Here is a 24,423-nt window from a genome sequence, read left to right as displayed (position 1 = left end):
AGAAAATAAGAAATCCTCCTTAATAAATAAAAAACTTTTTGTCACATGAGTTCTTCTCCTTCATTTTGACACATAGCATTTTCTAGAATTTTTGAATTTTCTATTTTCTACTTGTCATTTTATTGTATTTTTCATTTTATTAAATTAAAATTTCACATTTAATATGTAACGTAATATATATGAAACGTATTTATTAGAAATGGTTTATATACGTAATATATTCAATACATTAAAGCCACATTAATTTTAATAATTCAAAAATTTTCTCATTTTTCTTATAAATTCAAACTTTTCAATTTGTTAAAATTTCATATTTTTTTTAAAGAAACTCATGTAATACATGGGTCTCACACCTAGTACAAAAGAAAATTGAAAAGAAATTTCAGTCTTTGAAACGCATCATCTTAAGAAATCCCATAAGCACGAGCTTGGTTTCAAGAAAAATTTGGCTTTTAGACAATTAAAAATCAGCATTATTATCATACAGAAGAGAAGAGTTAGAAAATTCAAACCGTAAATCAGCAATTGAAGTTGCATCCAGATGAGCAGAGACATCAATGTATTCATCCTCAGTTGTGTTTCAATTCCGGAACGAAGTTAACATATTCAAAACTCATCACGCCATTAAATACAGTCCCAATTTGTGATCTTTTGGTTCTTCCTGATGGGTTTTATGCATAAGAAACATTTCTATGTGCTCATACAAACCCTAATGCTTGGATCTAGGTTTCTCTATTGTACATGCTTTGATTCCAAGACTTAAAAACATAGATCTATCATATATAATTCAAAATTACCATAAGGAAAACAGATCTAAGTGGTTTACCTCTTCAAAGTAGCTTGAATCCTTGTAGTCTTCTTGATCTTGAGCTTAGAGTCACAAATGCAACTCCTCTAATGGTTCACAAACCTCACAAGCAAGAAGGCAATATTAGAGAGGTTGAGAGATGCTATAAATCGGCCTAGGGTTCTCTTAGAATCAAGTGGTAGCCGATTTCAATACCATAGGGGTCTTATTTATACTGCTAGTTGCTAGGGTTTCAGCCTAAACCCTAATGGACAGCTTAATCACCAAGCAGCCCATAGAACCTTCTAGACTAGGGCCCTTGGACGAAAATATGATGGATCCCCATCATAATTTCGTTCCCCCTTAGTCCATTAGGTTCTCCAGCCCAAAACTCAACTATCACGCGTTTGACAGTTTATACCCCTTTATTTAATTAGTCTATTTTAGTCACCAAATTAATTCCTAATTAATTTATGACCAATAATAATTAAATAAATATGATTTATCCTTTAATATATTATTCTTATAATATATTAATAAACCATAATATTCTCTCTTTCTCCTTAAATTACCTTGTCAAGTTGCTTTGGAGAAGGCAACCCAAAAGGACCATGCACAACCGGGTCAAGTACATACCAAATATAGTTACGGGCTTAGACACTATTCCAACAGTCTCCCACTTGGATAATTCTAGTAACTATATCTCACATATGACTTCAGAATCCAATTAGCAATCATAGCTCTTATACTTCGATGTCAACTCTGGTCAACTTGTCCTTTAGATAAGGGATCGTATAATCCTCCGTTCTAGATATCATGCTGACAATGCTTATTGCCCAGCATTTGTTCCTCGATTTCCGATTCGTTTGACATAGAATTTAGTTGAACACATCAACTTCATTCTGACCGGGCCCGGCACATAAGTCAAACCAAATCATTAAGTGACCAAGATATCACTTTTATTCTCATAGAATAAAAGGAACAGATCAACTTCGACTCATATGCATTTATTATTCACTAATTTAATCATGCACAATAATGCGTTTTATAACATCAAGTTACTGATTCGTTTGCACATCATCAATTCATAACCAACCAGCAAACAACAACCATATCTCTAAGTTTTAAGACTATATGATATTATCGCTTTGCGATCACTTAAGGCAAAACACCACGAAGTGATACCAGCAAACTCGGGTTTATTCCAATGCTCAAATCATATTCATAAGCACTCATGAACTTTGCAGCAAACCTTTGCTATGCCCAAAACCTTTTAGACAATCTACAAACAATTGATGACAATCTTCATTCATATCTACTTCCAAAATATGACTGAATGTGGACTGTTTGAATAATCCTATCATTCAGGAAGTCAAAACATGCAAAATTGAAACAATAGATAAATAACCAACACAAGATAGTAGCTTTACTCATAAATAACACAATTTTATTTATTCATCAAATGTCAAGTACAAACTATCTATTACATGTTTCCTATCTAATCCCCTTCGTAAGGGGATCCACTGGGTTTTCTTCTGATGATACCCTCTTCACAACGAGGAGTCCCTCTTCTACATGATGTCTGATAAAATGGTATTTTTTGTCGATATGTCGAGATCTACCATGATCTCTCGGTTCCTTGGTCAAGGCAACCGCTCCTTCATTATCACAGAAAATTTCCATCGGCTCCTTTATGGATGGCACAACTCCAAGGTCTCCAATGAAGTTCTTCAACCATATAGCCTCCTTTGACGCTTCGCTCGCCGCAATGTACTCTAATTCGCACGTTGAATCAACTACGGTCTCCTGCTTGGAACTTTTCCAAGTCACTGCTCCTCCATTTAGGGTAAAGACCCAGCCCGATTTCGATCAGAAATTATCACGATCCGTATGAAAACTAGCGTCACTGTACCCTCGTACCCTTAAGTCATCACTCCCACCGAGGACTAGAAACCACTCCTTGGTCCTTCGCAGGTACTTAGGAATATTTTTAACTACAGTTCAATGGGCTCTACCAGGGTTCCCCTAATATCTGCTGACCATGCTCAAAGCGAAGGCCACATCAGGGAGAGTACAAAACATAGCGTACATGATAGAGCCAACAGCGGAAGCGTAAGGTACTCGGCTCATATCAGCTATCTCTGCCTCTGTACTCGGGCTCTGAGTCTTACTCAGCTTGGTATTGCTTTGGATTGGCAACTCCCATTTCTTGGAATTTTCCATACTAAAACACTTTAGTAACTTATCCAAGTATGTATCCTGACTGAGTCCTATCAATCTCTTTTCTTTGTTTCTTACTATCCTTATTCCTAGAATATAGGCAGCCTCTCCGAGGTCCTTCATAGCGAAACATTTCCCAAGCCAGTACTTGACCTCCTGCAAGGTTGGGACATCATTTCCTATGAGCAGTATGTCATCGACATACAATACGAGGAAGCTCACTATACTCCCACTGGCTTTGACACACACACAAGATTGATCTTCGCTTCACAGAAAGCCAAACTCTTTAACCTTCTCGTCAAAACAAAGATTCCATCTGCGAGACGCTTGTTTCAATCCATAAATGGAGTTATCAAGCTTGCATACTCTATTTGGATGCTTCGCATCAACAAAACCCTATGGTTGATTCATGTAAACATCTTCAGCCAACTTTCCATTAAGAAAAGCGGTTTTCACGTCCATCTGCCATATTTCATAATCATGAAACGCAACTATTGCAAGCATTACCCTAATAGACTTTATCTTTGCAACTGGTGAGAAGGTCTCATCATAGTCAACTCTGGTAGTTTGAGTAAAGCTCTTCGCAACCAATCGCACTTTATAAGTATGCACTTTCCCATCCATGTCAGTCTTCTTCTTGAAGATCCACTTGCACCCAACTGTCTTACGACCCGGTACATTACCAACCAAATTCCAAACTTGGTTGTCGTACATGGAGTGAATCTCGCTGTCCATCGCCTCTTTCCATTTCGCAGACTCCGGGCCTGCCATGGCTTCCTTGTAGCTGCTAGGTTCGTCCAAATTTACTAGTGTACTATCACTAATAAATGTATCCCCTTCAGTAGTAATATGAAAACCATAAAACTGGGGTGGAACACTAGCCCTAGTGGAACGTCGAAGAGGTAAGGATTTGTCAACAGGTTCAACAGGAGTTTCCTCCTCAAGTTGAGTGCCAGTGTCAGAGGTTCCTTCATCGCTTTGATCTTGAATCTCTTCAAGCTCAAGTTGCCTCTCACTGTCTTCTTGGCTTATCAATTCCCTTTCTCGGAAAACTCCTCTTCTAGCAACGAAGACAACTTTGTCACTCGGTCTATAGAAAAGATAGCCAAAAGACTTCTGCGGATAGCCGATGAAATAACCCTTCTCACTACGAGGTTCGAGCTTATCGTGAGTCTCTCGTATCACGAAAGCCTCGCAACCCCAAACCTTAATATGTGCCAACGAGGGAGCCTTCCATGTCCACATCTCGTGAGGAGTCTTGGAAACCTTCTTGGTGGGAACTAAGTTAAGTATATGGGTGACAGTCTCTAAGGCATACCCCTAGAAAGCTATTGGTAACGAAGTCCGACTCATCATAGGACGAACCATGTCCAACAAGGTCCGAGTACGTCTCTCAGCCACACCATTCAATTGTGGTGTCCTCAGAGGCATCAATTGCGAGACAATTCCTCATTCCTTTAGATAGTCGTGAAACTCAATACTTAGGTACTCTCCTCCTCGGTCTGACCGAAGCATCTTGATTTTCCTGCCCAGCTGATTCTCCACTTCATTCTTAAACTCTTTGAACTTTTCAAAGGTTTCCGACTTTTGCTTGATTAAGTAGATATATCCATATCTGCTATAATCATCTGTAAAAGTCACGTAGAAGCGGAAAGCATCCCTTGTAGTGGATCTAAAGGGCCCACACACATCGGTGTGTATGAGATCCAATAAACCCTCGCCCCTCTCATAAGTGCCAGTAAAGGGCGACTTGGTCATCTTCCCAAGTAAACAAGATTCACACGTGTCATCGTCCCTAAGGTCGAATGACTCCAACACTCCATCCTTTTGGAGTTGGGCTATGCGTTTCTTGTTGACATGGCCAAGGCGACAATGCCACAAGCCTGCTTTGTCTAAACTAGTAGACGAATCAATATTCCAAACATTATTTCCTAAATTATCAACAACCATCACAGATTCATAAATCCCATTACAAGGTAATGCATTGAAATAAAAGACACCATTCAAATAAACGTTAATAGAACCATTACTATTATTAAAAGAATATTTGAAACCTTTTCTAAACAACCCATGAAATGAAATAATGTTTCTTGCCATATCTGGCGAATAAGAGCAATTGTTTAAATCTATCCACAACTCATTGCTCAACACTAAAGAATAAACACCGACTTTGGTCACAAGCGACGATCTTTTGTTTCCCATAATCAGGTTGATATTTCCATGTTCCACCTCCCTACTTTTTTTTTCGGCCTTGCATATCAGAACAAATGTGGTAACCACACCCTGTATCAAGAACCCATGAAGTAGAAAATGATGAGTTATTAGATTTAATAGACTACATACCTGCAAAGGTGGGCTTAATCTTCCCATCTCTTATGCCTTGCAGATATTGAGGGCAGCTTTGCTTCCAGTGGCCCTTTTGATGGCAATAGAAGCACTCTGCTTCTTTGGGATCGGAAGAGGGTTTAGCAGGGCCTGCTTTGGTCCCACTTGAGGACGAACCATCACGGGGTTTCCCCTTATGGTGGTTCTTAGATGGAGCCTTCCTCTTTTTACCCTTTCCTTGACCTATTGCCATCACAGGAGCGGCCACAACAGGGGACGGTGCAACGGATTTGTCTTTGAGGTTGCTCTTAGCAGTCCTTAAGAGTCCTTGGAGCTTGCTCAAGGAGACCTCCTCCTTGTTCATGTGGTAGGTCATCCTAAATTGGTTGTAGCAGAAGGGAAAGAAGTGGAGGATTATGTCGATAGCCAATCATCATCAAACTTAACATTAATTTTGAGAAGACGATCAACATACCTCTGCATTTTCTGCAAATGAGAGGTTAGGGATTCTCCACTCCCCATCTTAGAGGTGATCATGTTAGTAATGATCTCATAGCGCTCTTGCCTCGCTCTCTGGTGATACATGTCCAACAAATCCTGATGCATTTCATACGGATACATGTCCTCATAGGACTATTGGAGTTTGAGGTTCATGGTTGCCAGCATGATGCAGTGAACTTTCGTAGCATCACGCTTGTGGGCGTCAAAGGCGGCCGGCTCTTCAGGAGTAGCAACATCTGGGATGATCTTCTCAAGCTTTTCATCGAGGACATATTCTTTGTCCTCGTAGCGTGTGATCATGCAAATATACCTCATCCACTCGTTGAAGTTTGACCTATCAAATGTCACTTTCTGACACATGTTCATCAGCGAGAATGACCTAGAAGCGTTGTTGTTGTTGTTGTTTGTAGAAATCTGAAAAAAGGAAGGAACAAAGTTTGATTAGAAATGAATCCCTAATTAAACACCCAAATGAGAAATTAGGGCTAGGATCCAACAACATTATTTACAAAAGGCAATTTAGGTTTTAAATGTATAGAAAACTCCTAGATCTTTGAGATTCATTGAACTTTTCAATGGCATGTTTAAATCTCGATATGCATTTCAAATTTGCGACTGGGATACCGAGGATCGTAAACAAATTGTGAATAACCATGCGAATCAACATGGTGCACTCAATGTCTCTATCACCTAATCAATGTGCCGGTAAACCACACACGCTCCACTGATCTATGACAAACATCGAGTCACCCTTCGCTACTAATGTCATCCCCAAATTGATGTGCCGGTTAACCACATGCGCTCCATCAACGTTTGACAAGGGTACAAAGTGTAATTCCACGGATTAGCATCATTTTCACATTTGACCCTAAGTAACTAAGATTGGGAATTTGAAAAACATGTAGTTACTTTGTATCTTACATTATACTTTTAATGAGGAGAGAGTTGCCCTATCCTACACGTTCGGCTAACGACCCTCCACCAGTCAAGCAAGCGGTAGGTGTGAGTGTACACCCATTAAGCGCCATTTTATAGGCAGCAACCTTATTCCCACCTTATAGACTAGCTTCGTGAATGAGGCCTACTAACGGTAAGACTGGCATTTTAAGTTTTATATATATATATATATATATATATATATATATATATATAAATTAAGCTTGTAATAATATATAATAGTGTAGGGTTGAATTTTAAACTTGTAAAATTCTAAGGGTTTGAAATTTAAATTATTTAAAATTAAACTTTTAATCTCAAAATTCAAATTTCAAAACTTGAGGGCAAGTTTTGAACTTTTCAAAACACAAGGGATCAAATAACAAATAATTCAAATTAAACAATTAATTTCATAATTATTTATATTTGACCTAATCTTATCTTAGTCATTAGATAATTACCAAATAATTTTAAATAATCCATATTTATCTTATAAACAACCAATATTAAAAAGCTTTGAAATTATCTATTGTTTTGGCAAGGATAATCATTTAATTAAGATAAAATTCGGATTTTAACTTCAAAAAACTATTTAGGCATCAAATCCAAGTCAAAACAGCAGCTAAATCCCGAAACACCCTATGTCTGACGCACAAACTCGCCGAGTCAGACCTGGACTCGCCGAGTAGGGCCAACTCCCTGAGTCCAGATACTGACTCGCCGAGTTGAGTCGGACAGAGGCAAAAACTCGATTTTTAGCAAACAAAACAATTAAGCATCACATACAACTGAAACCAATCAAGGCTCTGATACCACTGATGGGTTTTATGCATAAGAAACATTCATATGTGCTCATACAAACCCTAATGCTTGGATCTAGGTTTCTCTATTGTACATGCTTTGATTCCAAGACCTACAAACCTAGATCTATCATATATAATTCGAAATTACCATAAGAAAAACAGATCTAAGTGGTTTACCTCTTCCAAGTAGCTTGAATCCTTGTAGTCTTCTTGATCTTGAGCTTAGAGTCATAAATGCAACTCCTCTAATGGTTCACAAACCCCACAAGCAAGAAGGCAATATGAGAGAGGGTGAGAGATGCTAGAAATCCGCCTAGGGTTCTCTTAGAATCAAGTGGTAGCCGATTTCAATACCATAGGGGTCTTATTTATACTGCTAACTGCTAGGGTTTCAGCCTAAACCCTAATGGACAGCTTAATCACCAAGCAACCCATAGAACCTTCTAGATTAGGGACCTTGGACGAAAACATGATGGATCCCCATCATCATTCCGTTCTCCCTTATCCATTAGGTTCTCCAGCCCAAAACTCAACTATCATGCATTTGACAGTTTATACCCCTTTATTTAATTAGTCTCTTTTAGCCACCAAATTAATTCCTAATTAATTTATGACCAATACTAATTAAATAAGTATGATTTCTCCTTTAATATATTATTCTTATAATATATTAATAAACGATAATATTCTCTCTTTCTCCTTAAATTACCTTGTCAAGTTGCTTTGGAGAAGGCAACCCAAAAGGACCATGCACAACCGGGTCTAGTACATACCAAATATAGTTACGGGCTTAGACACTATTCCAACACTTCCTTCTCACAAAGGACACACACTCTCCATAAAATTTTGAATGTCATGCCGATGAGAGATGTCTCCTATCATGTGCCTGGAACAGCCATTATCAACATACCGAAGTCTGATGATATTCCTCCATAGGTGCTCTGACACATAGTGTTGGATTAGTTGGTTTTTAGAACCCAATCCATTTTGAAACTGGATTTACCATTACTATCTACACAAGGTACTCTTTCCCAATACATATCATGTTGATCAAAAAAAGAACGTAAAGAAGTTACAGGACTTTTGAATGATTTTGAAATATGACCTTTAGGGACCCATTGGTAATTAGGTCTGGGTACTTACTTGTTGAACCGAAAGGGACCTTTATCACTAGCCTTTGGGGTGGAACAACCTTTTAATTTGGGCTTGTATTGTGAGAATGAGCTAGAGGACGAACCTTGAGATGAATTCGACCTCACCGAATTTGGTTTGGCTGAACCATTTCTTTAATTAGGCTTATTGTCTGACATGCCCTTCTTGTCCTTGGGTTTTAACATTCCAGTCACCATTGCGTGAACATGACCTCGAAGGATTTCTTTTGAAAGATCTCCCCCTTGGCACGCTTTGCTAACTTTGTTCATAGTAGGGAACATATGAACGATGTGGGCAATTTCTAACAATGTGAACGGGAGTCCCACAGTTAAAGCAAGTCTGCCTTTTCAAATAAATAAGATTGTGACTTGGTCATTGTCCAAATGAAGTTTGTTTCAAGGAACTTCCATAAGAACAAGCACATGAACATTTATTAGAATGTTTTACAGATTTTTGTGGCTTGAGATTTTCAATAGTGGGAGCATCATCATCACACGATTTTGAATCATTTTCAGCAGAATTAGAATTATTTTTGTTCTGCTCATGCCTATCTTGCACTGTGACCTTATCTACACATGAGGTAGAAGCATTAGGTACGTTCACACTATCATTATTTACTTTCTCAACTACAGTAGGTTTGTCATACTATAAGTGTGCTTCCCTTGCCTTTTCTTCCTCAGTCATAGGAGTAAAAGTGTAGTTATCATTGAATGGAGGAGAAACACTACTATACCCTAAACCTACATTCTTTTTTTCTTGACATCTAAGTTTCTTTTCAATCATTGTCTCAACTTCTTTTTAAAATTAAAGTCTGCATTTTCAAACTTCATTTTCAATGTGTTAAGCTCGGCAGTTAGACTAGCAATCTTTTCTTGAGCATAATCATAGTGTTCACATTTAGTGTTGTATTCTACCTTAATCCTTTTTAGATCTCTGGTTTGGGCCTCTAATTTTTCTTTTAAGGGTTTTTGGGCCTTTTTGAGAGTATACCTTCATATTTAAGGTCCTCAATTTCCCTAATTAATAAATCATGTTGACCACGATAATGTTTAATTTTAGCTGCACAAGACTGAGAGCATGAAGCTTCATTAACCTCCTTGGTACTGTTGTAAGAACTCATCATTTACCAAAAAAGAATCTGATTGTGTAATTTTGATTTTGATCGAAAATCAAGAATAAATGCTTCTCTGACCAAAAATACCAATGGTCAACTCTCCGTTGACTGAGAACCTTAAAGATCAACCTTTTGTTCGAAGAAATAATCTTGACTGAGAACTTAGATCTTGACCGAGAACCTTCACCGAAACCTCACAACCGATAAACTAAACCGAGGATGCGGAGACGAGAACACATATTCGCAACCGTGAAGTCTGAGGCCGATACTGAGAACTCCTAAACCAAGACCGAGAACTCCGAAACCGAGACCGAGAACTCCTAAACTGAGACTGAGAACTCTGAAGCCGAGACCGAGAACTCCGAAGTTGAGACCGAGAACTTTGAAGTTGAGTCCGAGGAGCTCCCCTAACCGAAAACTAACAGCTGGCCGCCAAGAACTTTTAAACCTAACCGAAAACTGAAGATTTGTCACCGAGAAATCCTAGATTTTGACCGAGGACTCCAAAAAATTGTCAAAAACATGAAATTTGTAGATTTTCAAAGCTAAACTCGATCAAACTCTCTAAAATAGTGAAGAATACGAAGAACAATGGCAATAATTTCGTCAAAAAGAACTCAGAAACACCAGAAAATCCAATAAAAACTCCAAGAAATGCTTAATACTTTGCCAAATCGATTGATATCGATCCAAGCTCTGATACCAATTGTAAAACCCAATCTTGAATGTATCAATCGATTTCACTAGAATTGGTGCGGAATCCCAATCTAGTGAATAACACAGAACGGAATACGGAGGAAGAACACAAACACGAATCTTCAATACACACTATTATTAAGCAACGGTCTCGTACATAAGATTTACACAATGCTCTCGGTTTTCTCTCTGTCTCTCTAAAACACGAAATATGCTCCTTAGAATCACTAACCAACATGTCTTCTTTTCCCACCCTATACAAGGCTGACTCAATACAATATATATATATATATATATATATATATATATATATATATATATATATATATATATATATATATACACACACACACACACACACTTAGACCTAAATACAAAAGCCCAGCCCAATAACCTAAACCAAAATCATCTAAGCCCACCGAAATCACATGCTTTTGGTCTAAGTACCACCAAGATCATGGAGATTTTGGTCCTAAACCGAAAACTATAAAAGCCTAGAAAAGAAAAGTATAAACCATAAATTTATGTCTTAATAAAACATTGTATCTAATAATGTTGAAGAGTGCCCGCAAGAAGAAACTATGGTAGTGAATAAGGTGGAAGAAGAAAATCTATATGAGTTTGGAAAACTGTGTGACAAAACTTTGTCAGATGATGAAGAATCAAATGAAGGCTAGTCAAAAGATGAGTTCACACAGAAAAAAAAAGCTTCAGACATCTTTTACGGTATACCTCCCATACCTGATTGTCCTGATCCTATTTTTGAACCTGGACCATTTCACGGTTTAGATCCAAATGATGATATGTTTTTTCGCCAAACGTCTGATAACAAACAACAACTAATATTTCCTTTGAGTCTTAAAGCAACCAGAGAAAAGTTTCAGTTTAAGACATTACAATCTAACAAAAAACGTTACAAGGTATATTGTGAAATTGAGAACTATAGTTGGCGTTTATATTCAAAACGCATTGATCTGACTGATAAATTTGAAATCGGGACTTTCAACAACGTGCACATATGTTCGGCATTATAGATACACCAAAATCATAAGCATGCAAATAAAAAAAGTCATGGTACTATATTGCATAGATTATGGGAAAAGCTCGTTCAAAGGTTTGGAGTCCTAATGAAATATCAAGGGATTTGAATGCATTTCTAGAAATCAATGTAAGTTACAAACAAGCTTGGTGTGCAAAACAATATGCTATGGAACTGCTGTTGGGATCCTCTAAAGAATGTTTTTCCAAACTTTCTATTTATTTTCACAATTTGAAGAAGCATAATCCCGATAGAGTGGCCTATATACAAACATATTTTCACAATATGCTATTGGGAGCACGGTAAATAAAAAAAACAAGATGTTATTTAATATACACTAATTTGTAAAAAAATGCAGAGTGTTTATGTGTTCCATACAAATATATTGCAGATAAGAGCATTCAAACGTTTTTTTTTCGTAAAGTCATAATTATAGATGGTGCCCATTTGAAGGGGGGGTTTTAAGGGAACCATATTGCATGCAGTAGTTATGGATGGGAACAACTAGATAGTGGTTACTTGGACATGGTTTCTTGAAAAGTTGTATGAATGTGTTGGTGATTGTAAAGATTTGACATTTGTAACTGATAGGGCCGATGCAATTTGCATTATACAGAATTGGAAGCCAATGAGTGATTGACCGGCTTCAATCATGTCTCTCATCGTAGAAATCCAAATCTTTTTCCTTTGTAGGTTGGATCACTCTCATAAACTTGGTCCATGGCAGCCTCTCAAATTTTAATTTTACCTCTTTAAATCCTATCTCAAGATTATTGATGAACCGGAGAGAATAAGAAGAAAGTTCTTATGGGGTAACGGTTCCCTAAACTCAAAAATATGTTGGATTAGTTGGGATAAAGTTCTCACTCCCAAATCCAATGAGGGTCTTGGTGTCATCAATCTTAAGGAAACTAACCTCTCCATACTGGGCAAATGGCTTTGGAGATTAGCTCCATCATCGCTGTAGGCTAAGCTAATTTTGGCTCTATATAATATGGAAAGGTGTGGAAATTCTTCCCTGTTAGGCTGGGAATCATTGGTGTATGGAAAAACATTGTAAGTGTTTCTAAAGACTTTCTCATATATAATATCCAATTCACTGAGTTGTTCAAAAAATATATGGGTCGAGGTAATCTGACATCTTTTTGGTTCGAGGATTAGACTGGTAATGGTATTCTAAAAGATACTGCAACATCCCAAAATTTAAGACCAAAAATTTCATGTTTAATTAAGTAATTATAAAACCATTAGTATAAAACATCCATCATGTTATCCCATATCAAAACCAATATGTCAATGATCAAAACATGACATAATAAAACATCATCAGAGTATAAATCCTAAAGATCTCATGCGCGGAAATCATGTTGTGATGTGTTGCGATCATGCCAGCTCCTTTCCTTTCGAAGAAGAAGTACCTGAAACCAAAACTGAAACCCGTAAGCACAAAGCTTAGTGAGTTACCCCATCATACCACACACTATACAACAAACATATTGTTAGGCATATCTTGGTGCCCGACCTACCTTGCTAAGCATACCTTGGTGCTCAACCTACCCATGTCAGGCATATCGGGGTGCCCGATCTTCCCATGTCAGGCATATCTGGGTGCCCGACCTACCCTCTGGTTTATGTCAACCGGTTATAAGGTCTATTTCACCCCTACCACTGCCACATAATATCATATCGTAACCTATTGTCAGACATATCTGGGTGCCCGACATACCCTGCCAGGTATATCTAGGTGCCCGACCTACCCTACCAGGCATATCTGGGTGCCCGACCTACCCTCCGATTTATCTCAACCGGTTACGAGGTCTAATCCACCCCTCCTATCACTATCACATAATATCATAGCCTACTAGCACATAAAGCATAGCAAATAGTGGCATACCAGATAATTATCACAAAGACAATCATCTTTACTGTAATCAACTACTAATGGGCCAGCATTGGTGTATTCAACCCACTTCTACTGGAAGGTAACTCATCTCGAATACTAGAAAGTAGCTGAAAATCCTCGGATCTGACAATCAACCCAACTCAAGCTCCTATACATAAAATATTTCCTTAATTATCCTTCCATACTCATAACCCCTTAAGGGCCAACTTGGTCCAAGTCAAAGTCAAAGTCAACGCTCCGAGTTGACTCAGCTCTTCGAGTTCACTCCTCAACTCGTCGAGTTCCCATAAATCATAGAATTGCGAAATCACGATCCAACTCGTCGAGTTTTCCTCCAACTCGTCGAGTTCCTCCTTCTCAATAGAATCTAGGCTTTTCAGTACAGCTCGTCAAGTCCCCTTGTGGACGCATCGAGTTCCTTCTGTCTTCAGAAAACCGAGAAAACCCTAGCTAACTCATCGAGTCATCTCTCCAACTCGTCGAGTTTGCTCAGTAATCAAAAAGGTCGGGGGACCACGATCCAACTCGCCAAGTTGGGTAAACAACTCGTCGAGTTTCCTTAGTCTTAACTCATCCAATCACTTTCAAGCAAGTCTAATGCCTCCAAACCATAGATCTGGTCCCCTTGGGCTGAGATACCACGTAAAGTTGTTAACTTTACGTCCATGCATGGTACCAAGAGGCTAAAAACACTAAAAATAAGCTTTATAACGGACCTAGGGCGTGGAGGAGGGCCAAAACTTGATAAAGCTGGCAACTTTAAGTCTCAATAGGCCATGAAATGCCTAGATCTGTTGTCATAACTTCATAACATGTTCAAATCCATGAATGACACCAAAATAAGCTACTAAAGGCCATAAACTTCTCAAAGAAGAGATCTAGAAAATAAATAGTCAAGGTATCGACTTTATACCTCCAAATGGTTGCAACAACACTAAAAATCTCTGATCTAAAGCTTCTCCCTTCAACCTTGCACCACCAACTTCACCCTCCTTCAAGAAAAGCACCAAAGAACACTCTTTAGGCTCACACAGACTCAAAATGGGGAAAGAAGCATGATTAGGGTTTTCTCTAGACTGAGGGGACGATGAGGGAGACCACATTGAAGTATTAAGGCCTTTAAATAGGGTGCAAAACCCTGAAAATTAGGGTTTCATTTCTGCCAACCTACACGTCGAGTTGAGGCCTCTCAACTCGTCGAGTAGGTTTCTTAAGCCACGTCCCAAATTATTCCTACTCGACGAGTCTGGGTCTCCCAACTCGTCGAGTTCCTTTATGAAAGTGAATAAATTATGATTTTAAATACATACCAGAAACCAAGCGTTACAGATACCTTCCCTGAACTGTACAAACTGGAATCAGGAAAACAATGTGAACTCTCTAACAAATATCAAAAATTGGAGATTCATTTGATGGATGTGGGAGTGGAAAAGGCCACCATCATCAGATTTGGAGAAAACTTAATTATCATGCTGCAACTTAATACTATAGAGCACAAATCCCACCGACTCAAGTGATAGGTGGAGATGGTTGGCTGATAGCTCGGGTTCTTTCTCGGTTAGCTCCTTACGCCACCTATGGGAGTCATATACATGCACTGATCTATCATACTAGCATTTTTGGAACAATTTGGTCCAGATAAAGATTAATTTTTTGGGTTGGTGTGCGGTACGTAATCGCCTACCCTCCAAGATAGAGATCTTTAAACGTCGGATTGTTGTACCTTCGCCTCTATGTGTTTTTTGTGGCATGGCAGAGGAAACCGAAATTTATCTCTTCTTATAGTGTCGATGGGTAAAACAAATTTGGATTTTATTGGAGTGTTGGTGTGACATAAGGATTGATGATATTAATTCTCTTGAACAGCTTCTATTTATCCCACACGACTTCCTGCAGTCCTCATTACAAAAGAAAATCACTCATGCAGTTATTCTAACCACTCGTTTGGTTCATTTGTTGGAGCAAGGAACGATCGTGTCTTCAATTCTACTGTAACATCGCCGGTCAAAGTTGTTGCTAAAATTAAAGAAAATGTGTTCCTTTTGGTAAAAAAACAAAGGTACAGGGCTCTCTTTAACTTAGAAAAAATGGTATGCATCCCTTTTCATGGTTCCATAAATGGATGGGTGGGGAGGGTTTGGGAATTATCGGTGTTATTTGGTGATATGTTTACTGCAACAAGTGTCGGTTTGGTGTGTGTCTCGATTCAATGGGTAGACATAATATAGGATATTGTTGAAGTTAAACATTTTTTTCTAGGGTGTGTTCTTTCGTGGTAATTGGGGTTGGGGGATGGGGTTTACACATGGTGTTGGTGTGTGTGTTGTCGTTAATCATATCTTGCTTGATCATATTGGAGTTCTCATGCTGACCTGTTGCTGCTTTCAGTTGCTGCGTACCTCCGGTGCTGCTGCTCTGTGTGTTTTTATTTTTCTTCCTTTGTGCTTTGGTTGGTTGTTTTCTTTATTATGGATTCTGCTCTAGCTTTTCCTTTTTTTTCTTTAGTTTGTTGTAATCTTTTGTGGTCTAGCTCCCCGCTGGTTAGGGGCGGAGCTTCAACATTTGATTTGGGGGGGCCGGAAGTATAATATGTATAAAAATCGATGAATAGGGGGGGAGGGGGGCATGGCCAAAATTTGTATATTTTTGGGCCTAATATGTACAAAATTAAAGTAGAAGGGTTATATATAACAAAAAAATCGGGGGGGGGGGGGGGGGGGGGGGGTGCTCCCCTTGCCCCTATAAAGCTCCGCTCTTGCCGCTAATTGCTTCTTAATAAATTCCGTAGCTTTGGTGCTAAAAAAATTAGCAGTTTTCAACAGTTGTAGATAAGTAAACGCTAAGAAATCATCATTCTTGAAACATATTTCTCCAAAAAAAGTTCATTTTTGTAGAGGTGTAGCATTTTTATCACACGATACATTATCGAATGTGAACATAACAGAAAAGATAAACATAATTACTTCAAGAAGATGAGCTCTTCGACTGGGAGTCACCACCCGAAGAACTGCTCCGCACTAGTGAACACCTATTTGAGGGTGAATCAGTGAAGAAAACAACATCCCCTTGAATGTTCTCATCAAATAAAGTGACAATTTGAGGGATCGGAGGCATGCTCACATCTGAAACCCCTTCAAGAATCCGTTCCACCATACTCATGGCAGGCCTACTCTCTGCCTCATCTTGAATGCACCAACACGCAACTTTGCAAATGTTTGTCACTTCTTCCACACAAGCTTCCCTGTTTAACCTTGTGTCTAACAGGCTAAAGATATCACCTCCCTCCAGAAGAACATTTGCAACCAAACCTGGGAAGAATGTACTCCTTGAATCTTCACAATGCCTTATATTTCGCTTTCCATGGACTAATTCAAAAAGCATCATTCCATAGCTATAAACATCTGCTTTAGCTGTGATAGCCACCCCGGATATCCATTCTGGCGCTAGATACCCTATTGATCCCCTTGTAGTTGTCAAAACCCTACTAAAGTCTCGACCAACAAGCTTCGCTAGACCAAAATCAGCAATTTTTGGTTGGAAATCTGCATCTAAAAGAATGTTATCTGGCTTTATGTCACAGTGAATTATACAGTCTCTGCACTTCTCGTGAAGATAAACCAATCCTTTTGCAGTTCCAAGTGCGATCTGGTACCTTGTTTTCCAGTTTAGAAGAAGTTGTTTTTCGTTGAAAAGATGGCTATCTAGAGAACCTTTTTCCATGTAATCATACACCAATAACTTATTGTTTCCTTCTGCACAAAACCCACGAAGGCGTACAAGATGAACATGTTGGATTATACCCATTGTGCTAACTTCGCTCCTGAATTGCTTCTCTCCTTGGCTAATGCTTTCAAGCTTTTTCACTGCTACAATGGAGGAATCATGCAGTACCCCCTTAAAAACCGAGCCAAAACCGCCTCCTCCTAATTTGTCCGAGAAATTTTTGGTGGCTGTTTTTAAATCTCTGTAGGCGAACGCCACCAATGATCCCTCCGTTGTCGTCTTTCCAACTGAGAATCTCTTTTTTCTATAAATTAAAACCAAAATTAGACCCGCGAGAAAAACCCCACATGCAATGGAACCCACAATGACCCAATCGCTCTTTTTATGATATGGAAGATCTTTAGAAGCGACTTTGACATAAACTGGTTTCCCGCTATTATTGTCTTCCGAGAAGTTCAAGAGATCTCCATCCCAAAGTAAACACTGATTGTCGACAAAAGTGTAAGCATTACAGGAGCAATTGTTCAAACAGATTGTACGACATTCTCCAGCACTCCCAACTGCCATAGAGTTATTTGGAGATGGGTTGTCGGCTTTAATCATGACAAAATCAGCCTTTTCCATGTTCCCACCACACTGCAAATCAGTTTTTCTCACACACCCACCGGAGAAATCACTCTGATCCCAATCAATCTCTGATCTAGGTTTGAAGCCAGTCAAGCAATTACAGAATTGGAATCTAGTCTGCCTGCAAATCCCAAAAGCCCCACACAAAGCATACACATCACAACGTGTTTTAGGTTGAGACCACAATAAATTCCAGTCTTTGCCAGTCTCCATCCATGCTAGTTGCTGAACTTGACCAGAAACATCCATTACAAACCTAGTTATAATGGAAGGATCATACACAAAATAAATGACGTAGCTTTCGTTCTCATTCATATGGTAGCTGAAATTAAAAAGGTAATTCAGCCTCATTTCAGGGAGTAAGTCGAATGATTTCCCATTCCAAATCCCAGTCGTCCAATATTGCTGAGACCCATTCCACTTGCTTAAATACTCATTACTAGACCGATTAAGCTCCAAAGAGAAGAGTCCTACACCAGGATCTTCGTTGCTTCTCCATGATGTAAGACGCTGGCTCTTTTTTGTTCTATTATCATAACCAAATTTAGCACCAGGCAACCAAGTATGAGTTGGGTGGTCAAAACTTTGCCAAATTACAGATTCAACTAAATTTGAGCGGTCTCTCAAAACTAAGTTACCATCATCAAGAAGAACAGCTATTGAAGAAGTAGAAGTGGTGGTGACGTTTGTGGACCATATCTGGAACTTGGACTCATTTAAGAGCACTAAGTTACCATTTATGATTTTTAATTCTGATTGGAATATATCAGAGACTGGTGTTTCTCGGTTAGCCACCCAAACAATGGTGGGAGGATTGGAAAATACCTTTTTATACCAAATGCCTACGTAATAATTTGAAGAGTTACCCGCTTTGAAGAAACCCAGTTCGAACTTTTCTCTTTCTGATATCATCGTTTGGTTTCCTGATAGAGACTGGTTTGCAGATATGGTGTTGCCTCTAGTTATGGTAAGAGAGAAACACAGGAGGACCAAAATCCTCACTAAAATGTTACTTTCCGTGGAGGACATGACTTGCAAAAAATTTTAACAAGGAGGTGGATAGAAAGAAAGGGAGGTGACAAATATAATATAATAAGTTAATAACATGTTATCATCAGTATTAGCTTTTATAGAACTGATATTTGAGGGGTAATTAAAGTTCTTAGAGCTCATGTACGATTGGTTGATAGTCATAAAGACTCTAACGTGCTAAAGCCGCATGGAATAATAGCCATACAAGTCAGTCTATACAAAAAAATTGAAACATTCAAATAACTTTAACAAAATACACAAATTGATCGACGGTGGAGCGGTTTATGATCAATTACATACATTTCACGTATATGACAAGTCATATCCATGCACCCCTTCCCTCACGTAAATGCAAAGTCAAAATTTCTACGTGGTGGGACTAGACATCCTTTTCTCGATCAGGTCCACGCAAATTTATACCTCGGACAATGGGTCGTTGTTTACCATTATATGGGTTTAACAATGCAACCCTTTATCATTAATCTTCAACCTTGTCGGGTTAATCGGTTCATGATCACCAAACAAACAAAAACAGTGTTTAGTTCTACGGATAAAATAGGAGAGTTAATTTCCTTTTATTAAGTTTATTTCTAGTTTTGTGTTAGAGTCAAATTTCTTATGTTTTAGTATAAATATGGTACCTGCGTTATTTCTTTAGGTGTGCTCACTACTAAGAACTTGTTTTGCTTAATAAAAGAAAAGCTTATGCAACTTGTATCCTTCTTAATTCCCTGTTCTGTTTGTTTCCTTTTCTTTCCTGTTTTCTGTTTTGCTTGTGTTTGAAGCAGGACCTAAACTTCTAAACCTACATTCGGTATCAGAGCCTACCGCTCGTGAAAACCTAGGGCGGCCGATTTGAGAGTCGGTTCAAGAAAAGTGTACCCTTCACGCAACAAGAACCTGGATCAGTTTTTATATATACATATTTTCTGGTTAATATTTGTTTTGGTTAACGGTTTTTATCCGTTAATGGTTAATATTAGTTAATCATATAAAAATAAAAAATACTTTACTATAAAAATTGAAAAACATAAAGTATTTCTATATTAGTAAAAGAATAGTTTTAATTTTTTTTGTCATATGTTACTCTAATACAACTTCACATTAATATCATGTCATGTATCAAAGATATATTAGACAAATGATTATCACAATTAATGAGGTTAATGTTTTAAATAATAGATTAAACTTTTTATAGAAACATTTACTTTTTTAATTATATATTAAATTTAAAGTTATAACTAACTTTAAAATTTTGGTATATCTTTTAATTAATAATTTATTTAAAATAATTGATTATTAATTATGAATTTTTACTATCAAAATTAAATTAATTTTGTAATCGTAGTTTCTACGAGTTATAAACTAGTATTGTTATAAAAAAATGATTTAGTATTTATAATCTTATTAATATGATAGAAGATTATGTATCCTATTTAATTCCAAAGAAATAACTTTCAAATTTTGACTTTCAAATATAATTACATACCATACATTTAATATCATATTATATTAAAAAAAATTATTAATATTATTGGTTCGATTTAGTTTTTAGTGGTTAGGTTTTAGATGAAAACCATAACCGAGCCATATGTATTTAGTTAATCAAAAATAAAAACAGCACCCCCTTTTTAATAATAATTCAATTATTTCAATTAATTTGATTTTAGTTCGATTTTGTAAAATAATTAATTTCATTTTAGTTCGATTTTGTAAATTAATTTGATTTTAGTTCGATTTTTGGTTAATATTCTCATCCACTTTATATATTTTTTATTTTTGTTTTTTCTAAAATAATTTAAAAAATTGGCTAAGAGTTGACCTTTCTTACCATATTTTCGTTTCCTAACGTCGGATTATAATCAAATTTGTAATCCCCGACCAAGCACCTCCCTATTCTTTAAACCCTATCAGCTATGATATAAACCCTATCCCGAATCGCGACTGGTGTCTCCTTTTCGACTTCTCTATTCAGATTCATCAAGAACGGTCGCAATGAACCCTAATGAGTTTCCAGATCTTTCACCAGAAGATTTCGCAATATTGCTAGGCCAGCCAGCTGTGAAATATGATTTTGTAGACAGATAATGGATCGGAAAACCTGGTATAACGTTAGAACGTTATACAGATGAAAGCATCGCCGCATTGGGTGTTGGTTTTTCACAAACCACAATTCAATATAACAGTACAAGAATAGAAATTTGGGACAGGAGAATTTTGAAGCTTAATGCTTTTTCTTGTGAATTGATAATATGGAGGAGATAAAAACTCACAGTACATATGCATGTTCAATTTAAACTACTACAGCTACGACTAATATGCAACTAACTCCATCTAGCATGAGACCCGGACTTCATAGCCTACATGGCTTTGATTTATTCTTGTTGACTAATAAAATGTGCATATATAAAACTTAATAAAAATCAGAATTATAATAACATTTTCCCCTTTAATTCTGATTTTCAATTTTCTTGATGCCAATCATCCTGCACATCTCTTCATGTTTCACCCTGGTTAGAGCCTTGGTAAGCATGTCTGCTTTTTGTTCCTTTCCATCTACATGAGCCACTTCAATTTCCCCATTCTCGACACACTCCCTGATGAAATGAAATCTCACATCTATGTGCTTGCTCCTCCCATGAAATACTGGGTTCTTCATCAGTTCTAGAGCCGATTTATTATCAACAAACATCTTCACAGGAGAGATTCTCTGACCTATTATTTCTGTTTGTAGCCTTCTTAACCAGATACCTTGGCATGCTGTCATGGTGGCAGCCATGAACTCAGCCTCACAAGAGGACAGAGCTACGCACCTCTGTTTTTGTGAGGACCACGTGACCATGTTCCCATTTACATAGAAGACCATACCCCCTGTACTTCTCCTGTCTTCTACATCTTTTGCATGATTGCTATCTGAGAACCCTGTGACTATAATCTTCTTCTCTCCCTGTGTGTAGATTAGCCCATGATCCATGGTTCCTTTTATGTATCTCAGTATTCCTTTCACATCTTGTAGACGGGCCATGGTGGGTGTTTCCATGAAGCGACTGACAACACCCATAGCAAAAGATAGGTCTGGTCTTGTATGGTTCAGGTACCTAAGTCCACCTACAATGCCTCTGTACTCTGTGGGATTCACCAATTCCCCATTTCCTTCTTTGGTCAGTGACAGTTTGTGCTCCATGGGACACTTAGTAGGATTGCAGTCAAGCATGCGTGTTTTTTCTAAGAGTTTCCTAGCATAACTCTCTTGTTTCAAAGTGATATAGTGGTCTTGTTGACATACCTCAATTCCCAGATAGTATGCTATCCCAAGTCACTCATTTTGAATTTTGCACTCATTTCCATCTTAAACTTCTTGACTTCATCAGATGAGCTCCCTGTGACTAGAAGATCATCGACATAGACCCCAACAATGAGTGTGCTCTCCTTCTTCTTCCTTGTGTAGACTGAGTATTCTTGAGGGCACCGCTTGAATCCCAATCCTTTCAAGTATTTGTCTAGGCATGAGTTCCAAGCTCTGGGAGCTTGTTTGAGTCCGTACAGGGCTTTAGAGAGCTTCAGTACTTTGTGAGTTTTGCCCTTCTTCTGATAGCCTTCTGGTTGAGATACATAGACCCCTTCTTCTATCTCGCCATTCAGAAACGTTGACTTCACGTCTAGATGGTGCACCTTCCATCCATGTGTAGCTGCGAGGGCCAGAACCAATCTGACTGTTTCAATTCTAGCTACAGGTGCAAACACTTCGCCATAGTCAATACCCTGTTTCTGCACATATCCCCTCGCCACTAATCTCGCTTTGTGCTTGATAATCTTTCCCATCGGATCTCTTTTTACTTTAAACACCCACTTTACGCCAATCACCTTCCGATTCTGTGGGAGATCGACCAGTCTCCATGTGTTATTTCGCTCAATTACATCTAATTCCACCTTCATTGCATCTCGCCACTCTTTCTTTTTACTAGCTTCTTTGTATGATGATGGTTCCCCATCACTGTGACACAATAGCAATTCTTCGGGGGGTATATCGATTTCTTATGTGGCTTCGTATAGATCAGTAAGAAGCCGGTATCGCTTTGGGGCACCTCCGCCGGTGGAGCTTGAAGCTGTACTCGTTGGTGACATTGGGGAAGTTTGATAAATGGGTGAATTGGGGATCGCTGGGGAATTTATCGGGGTATCCGTTTGACTTTCATCTGGATGACCCGAGTTCTTTGACTGGTCAAAATTGACCCGGTTTTCACTAATTGGAGGCGGGTTTACTTCTTGGTCCGGCGTGTCCGGTACCCATTCACCCCAACTATCTTCATCGTCAAAAAAATCATCATCAAGATTAAATCCTTCCACTATAAAGCTCATCTCCGGTGTTGCCCTGATCTTTGCACTTTCTTTCCAATTCCAAGCTCGATTTTCTTCAAATACTACGTCTCGACTCACATACATTTTTCCTGTATCTGGGTCTAATAGTCTATATGCTTTTGAGCCTTTTTCAACTCCCAGATGGACCAATGGCATGCTTCTCTCTTCGAGCTTCTTTAAGTATCCCTTCGTGACCTTCATGTGAGCTACGTATCCGAACACTCTGAGGTGGTCGATATTAGGCTTTCTCCCAGTCCAAGCTTCGTACGGGGTTGAGTTCTTCAAGGCTTTCGTTTGAACTCTATTTAAAACATAAACAGAGTGTGACACTGCTTCTCCCCATAGACTGTCTGGCATTGTCATTGTTTTCAAATTGCACCTTACCATCTCCAATACCGTTCGATTTCGTCTCTCTACTACTCCATTTTGTTGTGGAGAGTAGGGAGATGTGTATTGCCTCTCTATTCCAGTCTCCTTGCAATATCTTGTGAATTCATTCGACAAGAACTCACCTCCCCTATCTGTTCTAAAAACTTTCACCTTCTCCCCTGTCTCGGTTTCAACTTTCTTTCTAAAATTCTTGAACAACTGTAAGGCTTCGTCTTTTGTCTTCATCAGGTGCACCCACATCACTCTGCTAAAGTCATCCACAATTAGCATGAAATACCTGTTTCCCGAGGGAGTTGGTGGTGAGACTGGTCCGTACAGATCACCATGGAGCAATTCTAACCTCTTCTTGGCTCTGAACTGTGTTTGAGTGGGAAAAGGATTTCTTGTCTGTTTCCCAACCAAACATCCTTCGCAGGGTGATGTTGGAATTTCTAGCTTTGACACTCCTTTTACAATTCCCTTGTCTGCCATTTCCTTTATAGAGCTGAAGTTTGTGTGCCCTAAACGTTTGTGCCAAGTCCACATTGCTTCATCTTTATCAATCTTTAAACAGACTTCATCAGCTTCTTCCAACTCTATTTTATAGAGCCTATTTGCAGATCTGCGAACCTTCATTAACAGACTCCCATGCGAATCATGGACCCATAGAAATGGATCCTTAATTTTTATTTCATCCCCACCTTCTGCCAATTGCCCTATACTTATAATATTACTGCATAGATTAGGAATGTAGTATACCTTGTCTAGCTTTCTTTTCTGCCCATCCTTACACCTGAAGACAATAGATCCTACCCCTTCAATTTTGACTTTGGACTC

The 24,423-nt window shown here is 38.3% G+C and overlaps 2 protein-coding genes across 2 annotated transcripts; both read right to left on the bottom strand.

Annotated features, from left to right (window-relative positions):
- Positions 1 to 16,309: 16,309 nt before the first annotated feature.
- LOC111889844 (G-type lectin S-receptor-like serine/threonine-protein kinase At2g19130) lies at positions 16,310 to 19,004 on the bottom strand. Its single transcript, XM_023886005.2, has one exon. It carries the CDS (start codon positions 18,853 to 18,855, stop codon positions 16,441 to 16,443), a length of 2,415 nt encoding a protein of 804 aa, XP_023741773.1. The 5' UTR covers positions 18,856 to 19,004; the 3' UTR covers positions 16,310 to 16,440.
- A 2,303-nt stretch (positions 19,005 to 21,307) lies between these two features.
- Positions 21,308 to 22,042, bottom strand: LOC122194840 (secreted RxLR effector protein 161-like). Its single transcript, XM_042896113.1, has one exon. It carries the CDS (start codon positions 22,040 to 22,042, stop codon positions 21,308 to 21,310), a length of 735 nt encoding a protein of 244 aa, XP_042752047.1.
- Positions 22,043 to 24,423: the final 2,381 nt, after the last annotated feature.

This window comes from Lactuca sativa, chromosome 6 (assembly GCF_002870075.4).
Source record: "Lactuca sativa cultivar Salinas chromosome 6, Lsat_Salinas_v11, whole genome shotgun sequence".
NCBI classification, from domain to species: Eukaryota; Viridiplantae; Streptophyta; class Magnoliopsida; order Asterales; family Asteraceae; genus Lactuca; species Lactuca sativa.
This window is presented reverse-complemented; position numbering and strand designations above follow the sequence as displayed.

Bases quoted from the DNA above. Each gene is read 5' to 3' on its own strand.
- LOC111889844 (XM_023886005.2), bottom strand. From the start codon at position 18,855: ATGTCCTCCACGGAAAGTAACATTTTAGTGAGGATTTTGGTCCTCCTG.
- LOC122194840 (XM_042896113.1), bottom strand. From the start codon at position 22,042: ATGGAGCACAAACTGTCACTGACCAAAGAAGGAAATGGGGAATTGGTG.